Here is a 9,234-nt window from a genome sequence, read left to right as displayed (position 1 = left end):
TGAAGCATGGTCCATGAGAACCAAGAAGAAGAAGAGAGAGGAGAAGGAGCTGGCAGACTCCCTGAGGGAAGCAGGGTCCACAAGAACCAAGAAGAAGAAGGGAGAGGAGAAGGAAGCTGGGGACTCCCCGAGGGAAGCAGGGCCCACAAGAACCAAGAAGAAGAAGGGAGAGGAGAAGGAAGCTGGGGACTCCCCGAGGGAAGCAGGGCCCACAAGAACCAAGAAGAAGAAGGGAGAGGAGAAGGAAGCTGGAGACTCCCCGAGGGAAGCAGGGCTCACAAGAACCAAGAAGAAGAAGGGAGAGGAGAAGGAAGCTGGAGACTCCCCGAGGGAAGCATGGTCCACAAGAACCAAGAAGGTTCAAGAGGGCATGAACAAGGCGGTGAAGTAAAGTGAGCTTACTGCTCGCTGGATTGTTAATCCACACCCATTGATTACCAAGCTTTAGAGCTGAATGCTTTTCAATTGTTTTAATTTATATCATTAAACTGAGTTATTATAGTTGCCTATGTTGCATATTATTTTCAAGATTACAATTCAAAATCATCATGATAAGTGTGTAATATGAAGGAATGTGATGCTGATCTCTCTGTCACTGCCCCCACAGTGATCCTACATGTCTCTTTCTTTTTTTGCCTTTAAAATGATAAAACTTTGAACATCACATACATTGTATAAACCTTGTGTTTTCCGTTTCAAAATATGAGATTCTAGAATGTTATAACCCTTTTCGATGAGAGTCTTTCTAAGAAAATCCTCTTTGAGGCAGAACAGAGGAAACGTGACATCCCCAACCTTGTAAAATGTTGCTCCAAGGAATGCATACATCATTAGATACCCTCCCTTTTTTAACAGAGGGGAGACATTCCCCAAAGCATCGCTGTAGGACGTCTCATCTGTAGCAAAGTACTCCAGTGAGTAGGACAAGGCCAGACAGTCCACGGGGGGCAGCACGTTGGGCGCCACTGGGTTGCTGCTCATGAAATTACATCGGAGAACACGTTTGACTTGTCTTCGGAACGCAATTTGTATCTCATTCAAAACACCACTGAAAATAAAAATATGTGTCATTACCATCATGATTAGATAAGACAAAACAAGGTATAACGTTTAAGATGGGCTCTGCTGCACACTTTGTATCACACACTTCACTGTTTGATTTTATGTTTTTATTATTTTTGAAAGTATGAGATTCATCTGGAATATAAGAGTAATGTTCCACTAGCATTTCTGCAGTTCACTTTGTATCACAGACGTCTCTGGAACAATTCACCTGTTTGATTTTATAACGGAGTTGACACCCAACTGCCAATGCACAAGATATTAAACACTTGCCACATACACTACCTTGCATCATCACACTGAGGCCACTGCCGGTGTCACAAAAATAGTGGGTCATACTTACAAGCCCCTATCGCCACAGGAACGTCACTTTTAAAAATGTTCCTGTGGCGATGGGGGCTTACCTTTTTACAAGGTGGCATTAGGCCACCTGACGTGGCTTAACACAGCCCTCTTTCAAGCTAGACTTAGCGTGAAAGGGGTTGGCAATTGGTGTTGTAGCGGGCATTCCCCGTAACACCCATTGATTTTGCCGCTCCGCTCTATTTACAAGGGTGGCGTAAATAGAAGGCAGCACCAAAATTAAGACCGGGAAAAAACTGGTCTTAACATGGCAAAACGAGAAGAACTGCCATATTTCGCCTTGTTTTTGCGGTTTCTATGTGTGTTACATTGTGCAGCACACATAGTAACCTCAAAACACTATGAATGATTGTTTATATGCAGGAAGGTTTCCCGTACGGCACATAAACAATCATTAAAATAATAATGAGTTGCAACTTCTATGTGTGCCGCACAATGCAGCACAAATAGAAGTGAAAAATAGCCATTCTGGATCGTTCATGTGCAGGAAGAGACACCTTCCTGTGCATCGCCAATCATTCAGTGAATGCAGGCACCCTTGCACTTTGGTACAAGGGTGCCGGCGTTGGCACTATGCAGCTTAATTTAGCACCAGCACTTGGGGAAGCACAGTGAAGTGCCGTATCTTTGTAAATATGATTCAGCCCAGAGTTTTCATTCTGCAGCGCGTGGCGTTAGCATTTTGTACTTAACGCCACACTCATTATTTAGTGGTTTCTTCCTCCTTGCCCCCACACCTACAAATTAGCTTCAGAAGGTGCCTTTTTTATTCTAATCTTAACACCACGCGCCACCATTCCCTTGTGCATTTGCCCCAGTGTGGCCTAAATATGAAATATAAATACGCCGTCCCATTCGAAAATCTATACCCAATTGAGCCGAACGTTTGTAAACAATATTTGTGCCTCCATCTTTAGATGGAAGAGTATTTCTGTTATTGATCATCTGACTCATATTCCACTTACCATCTGCACTTCATTCCATCTACCAAGAACATGCAATTGAAATGCCTTGTGTTTTATGTACCTTACCAATCATCTCACCAGTTGCAGGCTTTGGGACAGTGGCAGCAGGTTCTAGGAGGTAGATTTGCCTGCTCCCTGACTCGGGGCATTTTTTGGATGAAGTCTATCTTATTGCCCCTCGCCTCTTTTTGAGTTTTTTTTTCTGTTGCTAATGTAATCACTTCTGAATTCTCTCAGATTGCCTAGAGATGGTTAGAGCGGCAGACCCTGATGCAGAGGTCTAGCCTGGGACCAGGGTTCAATTCCTGCCTCGGCGGGTCTTGAGTTCAAAATTCCACTGACCTGATAATTCTCGCCTCGGTGCCTATTCCAATCATGGAGTCCCACTCTGCAACTCTGGGCAATAGCTTGCTTAATCTCCACAACGGCCCCCACAACGCTAAGGATGCCTGGCCTCCACCTTGGGGGTGCCCAGGAGTGGACACCTCACAGGGAAAGCCAGGAGGGGTTCCACAGCGGTATTCGTACAAGCGGCTTGAGACCCTTGCGGGTGAGTAGTGCGCTATACAAGTATCAATTTACATTTACATTTTTACCTTATGAAGTAGCAGTATATATGAAAGGTAAATCACAGCTGAACCACAGTTGAAGTTAACACAGATCACCTCTGATGTCGCTGCTGAGACAGCTGAGGTGACACGCCTCATGCACAGCACTGTCCTTTCTCATTTTCAGCTCACATGGGACCTCAGAAAGCTCCTGCCTCCCCCCTCTGCACAGATGCAACACCACTGGGAGGGCACATCTTCTGCGGTTTGCCTTTTTCTGCTTCTGTGCGTGTCTTGTTGGCCCACATGTTTTTAGGTTTTTCCCGCAAAAAATCTGTGCTTGAAAAATCTATTGTTTTTAATATAAACTTAAAAGGGAATTCTATCCTGCCTCCTTTCTATCCTGGCTTCTCATTGGTTCATGTGAGGGAGACTTACCTTTCCTCCATTTCTATTGGTTGTACGGGTTGTGCAGGGATAAACAAGGGGCACCATAGGTGCCTCCTCTGCCCCCAACCAGAGGGTGCGCACAAAAGGATTCCCTGCTGTCAGCCCCCAAACATGCTTTCCGACATGGTTTCCACGTTGGACAGACAGGCATGAAAACCTTGCCTGAAGCCATGCATCATAATTTCAAGGAGGGAAAGGCCCACCCGTTGGGATGACGAGCCGGTTCTGAGGGGCCGATGGGCTGCTTGAGCCCATCAGAAGCCAGCTGGGATGCCAAGCACTTTTAGTTTAAAACCGCCAACACTGTAATGCTGCGGGCAGAAATTAAACTGAGGTGATTACGATGCCGCCCAGAAGATGGTAGGAGCCTTTCATGGCTGCATCGTAATCGGCCCCTAAGGGTTTTGCATCGAACCACAGGATGGTGCGTGGCACTACCAAGACTCCAACCAGCATCCCCACGTGTTGAGTCAGCAGCTCTGGCCACTGTGCCACATGTTCTCCACTCCCATGTTATTTATCAGGAAGCTCTTTCATTCTCCCGGACAATGATTAATGAAAACAGCTCTTTATTCATGACACAGACGAAACAGATGCATTACCAATGCTTGTTTGTCTCTGCCTTAGCACATGCTGCCCCTTTGTGTGAACGTGGCCTAAATGCTTGTTCTTGGTTGCAGCAAGTTCACCTAAGAAGTGGGCCAAGGTGACAGCCATAGAAAAAGGGATTCCTTAGTGTTGGATTGCTTTGTGATTTTGATTGATTTTCAGACTCAATCTTGCAAAAATAGTTGGTTACTGAAATTAAAAAGCAATACCACTTGACGCATGCAGTGGTAGTACCAATACTTTATTCAGTTTTAAGAAACCATCAAAGTGTATACATCCAAAAGTACAAGAACATTAAAACATATACCATAAAAATACACATATTTCATTTTAAGTTGAAAGAGAGTATAAAAATAACAGGAATCATCTCATATTCTAGACTGAAAAACAGGTAGAAATACATCATCAATCTCCTAAAGTGAGAACATCCAGACAAAGTCATCATATCTCGTAAAACAGCGTTCTCGCAGGAGCAGATTAAAAGACAGTGAAATAAGTCGAAAAAGTGGCTGTGCACAGTGCAACCAAAAGTAGTGTGCAAAAAGCAATATAGTTAAAAAGTTAAGGGGCATATTAACAAGGGCTGGCGATAACAATATCGCTGCTTTAGCGTCAGTTCTTAAGCAAAAAGCGGCAATAATCTTATCACAATATCATCAAGGACCCGCTAGAGCGTGTTTCCTTGATTTAGAGCCCGTTTCCAGCACGTCTAACTTCGCATCTCTAATGGGATGCAAAGTGGGCATCACTGGGTGTATGCCTGATGGGCTACCTTGTAAAATATTGTGAAATGGACACTGCGATATTTCAAGCACCTCACTATCTTATAAAATCTCTGGATGCCGTTCCTTTTGTGGGCATCTTGGTGTACAGACCCCCCGGGCCCAGGACAGATATCAGTCAGTCTCTCTTTAACATCTTAGAGCCCAACTTCGGATCTGCCAATCTGACTGTCCTGGGTGATTTAAACTTCCATCTAGACAATCATGACTCTAAAGACTCCTTGGCCCTTCTGGACTCACTATCAGCATGTGATCTTGTGCAATTGGTCAAACATCCTACTCATCAGGCGGGTCATATACTGGATGCGGTATTTTCTAATGATGACAGGCTTACAATAGATGTTCCCATCCCATTGGCGTGGTCCGACCACTTTGCCGTCCCTCTGGAGCTTCAGATTCCCCCGCTGCCTGCTAAGACTGGTGCCCCTAGTCATATTAAATCTAGGAGGAACTTTAGAAAAATTTTGAGTGCCTCGCTGGCTCCGCTGATGCAAAATTATAAAGCGGACCTCTCTGAGGATGTTAATGTTGCCGCTTTGGAACTGTCCAAAGCCATTAGGGCAGCAGTAGACGTGCTGGCTCCCCTGTCCTCTTGCTACTCTGCGAGAAAAAAAACCTCGGCACCCTGGTTCTCGGAGCCTCTTAGACTCATGAGACAGGGGTGCAGGAAGCAGGAAAGGGTTTGGTGGAAGAGCTGGATTATGAAGGAAAGGGCAAAACACAAGAATCTCCTCAAGGAGTATAAGCGGGAGATCATCAGAGTGAAGCAAGAGTACTTTGCTAACCTGACTATGGCTCTTTCCTCCCCTAGGGACTTTTCAAAATAGTTGACACGCTCTGTACGTTACAGATGCCGGACCCTGTAGTAAGTTCCCAGGAATTCTGCGATAAAATCGCAGGATTCTTTCATTCGAAGATCACGGACATCTACTCGGATCTTGAATCACAAAGATCCGTTACTTCTCGCCCGCCCCCTCCGTGCTGCTCCCGAAGGAGGTCTTATCCACCAGCTCATTGACTTTGTCTGAGTTTCCGCCTCTATTGTATCAGGAGCTTGATCTGCTCTTACATAAGATAAAGTCGGGGTCTCCCCTTGACCCATGCCCCCTTAAAGTCCTGAAGGAGTGCAGATATTCTTTATTGCCCTTATTGTTGGATATCATGAATAGGGCTATGAGAGAGGGCTTTTTTCCATCTAAATGGAAGAGTGCGGTGGTCAAGCCCCTCCTAAAGAAGCCTACACTTGATCCAGAGGTGCTTAAGAATTATCGCCCCATCTCTTTGCTTCCAGCTCCGGCAAAGATGATGGAGACCTATCTCAATCAACATCTGGCGGTTTTTCTGGACTCCTCGGGTACCTTGGATCAATCCCAACATGGTTTCAGTAGGCACCATAGTACAGAGTCAGCTCTCACGGTCGTTGTGAATAACATCCGTATGGAGGTAGACCAAGGACATACCATAGTCCTGGTCCTTTTGGACCTGACAGCCGCCTTCGATACCCTGTCCCCTTCGGTTTTAACATCTCGCCTGAGGGAGATAGGGGTGGAAGGGACGGCTCTGAGTCTGCTGGCCTCCTTTCTGGACCATAGGGAGCAGAGGGTCAAGTTGGGAGAGTTCCTATCTCCATCCCTTCCGGTGCAATGCGGGGTCCCACAGGGGTCGGCATTAAGTCCGACCCTGTTTAACATCTACGTGACCCCGCTTGCCAGGCTTGTTAGATCTTTTGGGATGGAGGTAGTCTCGTATGCTGATGACACACAGATCTTGGTGTCCCTTTCCCATCTGGGTAACTTGTCGCCGTTCAGCTTTAGGAACTGCATGGAAGCAGTTTCCTTGTGGATGATTCACAATTCATTAAAGATGAACGGTGAGAAGACTGAGATCTTGGTGTTTGGCCCTAACAAGAACATCTGGTCGCCTGATTGGTGGCCGCCCTCTCAAGGAGCATGTCCTATGCCTACGGAGTCGGCACGGAACTTGGGAGTGCTGATTGACCCCGCTCTTTCCATGACTTTGCAGGTTAACAGAACGGTTGCTACCTGCTGGGGTATTGTTAAAATACTCCGAAAAATTAAATATTATCTGTCTCTTCAGGCGCGGAAGCAAGTGGTGGCAGCACTTGTCGCTTCGCGACTAGATTACTGTAACACCTTATACACCGGCATGAATAAGAGTCTGTTACAGCGTCTTCAGACTGCCCAAAATGCAGCTGCCAAATTTGTTTTGGACGCTCCCAGATTATCGTCAGCAACAGCAGCCAGGAAGGCCTTACACTGGCTTCCTATTGAATCGAGGATTACCTTCAAAACTCTCTGCCTAACTTATAGTGCACTTTCTGGTAAGGGTGCTGAGGGTGTCAAGAAGCTGTTGCTACCCTACGTATAGGGTAGAGACTTACGCTCTTCTTCAAAGAACCTGCTGGTGGTACCTCGCTTCCGCAGGAATAAGTTGGGTGGCAGGGCTTTTTCTTCAATCGCCCCTAAGCTATGGAATACTCTTCCTTGCGAAATTAAATCTCAGCCCTCCGGTCTGCTTTTTCGAAAAGCCTTAAAAACTTGGCTGTTTGCTAGGGCATACCCGTAGTTACTGTTTATTTGCTCTTATGGTTTTGTTGTTAGGCGCCTTGATGCCTTCGGGCTTAGTCGCGCATTACAAGATTCCTTTCATTTCATTTCATTTCACTATGTGGCCCACGCATTTTAGCAGACGTTAGTTTTTGGCGAAAACCATGGTATTCGCCAAAAACCAACGTCTGCTAAAATGCAGACTTACCTATATCTAACATTGGAAGTGGATTATGCTGATACGACCACAGGGTCGTATCAGCAAGGTTATCACCTTTTTCCATGAAACATCGCTTGAAAACCAGCGATGTCCCATGGAAAATACCTCTTTCGCTGGAAAATTGATGAATCGCGCTATGCGTTGTTAATACAGCGATAGCAGGGAGATAATTGCCAGCGATAGCGGGCAAATTAAAAAATTCAGGCCAAAAAAACATAAAGTGTATCTCGTTTTTGTCATCCAGCCCACATGCTGGATAAATAATAGACCCTTGCTTCATATATACTATTTACATATAAAAGATGGCGAAGGACGAGATCCATGGTGAAAACTTATGTACAAACTTCTAGCTAGAGGCGGGATATTACATCAAAATACTTCTCAAATACAGGAAAAGACTTAAAATCTACAAACAAGGTCGTCAAGGATCCATTTGAGCTGTTTGTTATATATGGGTCATTTATATACCGAGCTTTCACCATCTTGAGAACGTCTTTACACATCATAGATGGTCATCCCAGTAGCTCTGCAAACCCAATCTCCCAGCCAAACAGAGACAAGTTTAACCCATGGGAGATCCCTAGTTCTTGGAAATTTTAATAAGTCAGTAAGTGAATCTTTGTCGACCCCATGTTTGGGTGTGATCCAAAGGACCCAAAGGAGTAAACATTTTGGGCGATGCGTCACTTTTCATTGCGCCCTCCTTGCGACACCAATGATGCGTCATATTTACAGTATGACGCATCATGTCGCAAGGAGTTACAGATACATCAGTATTTCTAACGTATCTGTATTGCGCAAAAGTGACGCATTGCTGGAGTGTGTCACAAAAGTGCTGTGAGGCAGGCGTAAGAAATTGACTCATTTGCATCTTAGAAGGGGCGCAGTGAAATCTTATAGATTTCACTGCGTTACTTCTATGACCCTTTCTTGCATCAGAACGCCCCACTGCATACATTAAACCTGGTGCAGGTATAATGTAGCACAGGGGTTTACAAAGTGACGCATCTACCTAGATGTGTCACTTTGTAAATATGGTGCAACAAGGCACATTTTTTAAGCTGCTGGTGCGTCACAAAAAGTGACGCACCGGCGGCGTAAAAGTGACACACGGCCTCATAAATGAGGCCCATTGAATATAGGAAGTTGAGTGGTGAGCTGTTGGAAGACAAAGCAATTTCCTAATGAAATTGTTTTCTACTCTTGTCAGTAAGTGAGGGTGAGCATGGCCTCAGATCTCAGCATGATGGACTTCTAGCACAGGTGAAATTAACTGCGATGATGTTGTACTATACAATCTTATAACGCCGTTAGATCTGTGCTCCATTGTTAAGGTGCTCTTGCTCATTTGGCTTGCCCACCCATAGTTGTCCATAAGTTTAATGCCCAGGTTATCGAATATAGGTATGAATGAATACTTTATTGTTTGGTTACTCAAAACCATTACATTAAAACAGAATACAAAATTACAAAATTAGAAAAATTAAAACCAGGGGAGTTTCAAGAGGTCAGTCTAGATGGTGCCGCCCTGAGCGCTGGGGATACAGTGAATGGGGTTTGTGTTGAGACGTGGGACTACAAGGGCTCTATAAGGACGGACCCTCGGGGGCCATCACAAGGATCGTGTCTGGTGGATAAACTTTCCGAAGGAGGCCATGTGCTTTACCG

At 45.2% G+C, this 9,234-nt stretch overlaps 1 protein-coding gene across 1 annotated transcript in view; it reads right to left on the bottom strand.

Moving 5' to 3' along the window:
- Positions 1-325: 325 nt before the first annotated feature.
- The window catches only part of LOC144826892 (nicotinamide N-methyltransferase-like), a gene marked incomplete at its 5' end in the record, with an annotated part of 114,640 nt that continues 105,731 nt past the window's right edge, over positions 326-9,234 (bottom strand). The window contains one exon of the mRNA XM_078685351.1: positions 326-1,048. Coding sequence (XP_078541477.1) covers positions 613-1,048 — 436 coding nt within the window. The remainder of the gene's footprint in view (positions 1,049-9,234) is intronic.

The sequence above is a fragment of the Lissotriton helveticus genome, chromosome 4_1 (genome assembly GCF_964261635.1).
Source record: "Lissotriton helveticus chromosome 4_1, aLisHel1.1, whole genome shotgun sequence".
Classification (NCBI taxonomy): domain Eukaryota; kingdom Metazoa; phylum Chordata; class Amphibia; order Caudata; family Salamandridae; genus Lissotriton; species Lissotriton helveticus.
The sequence above is the reverse complement of the archived record's forward strand: the minus strand, read 5'-3'. Positions and strand labels throughout refer to the sequence as shown.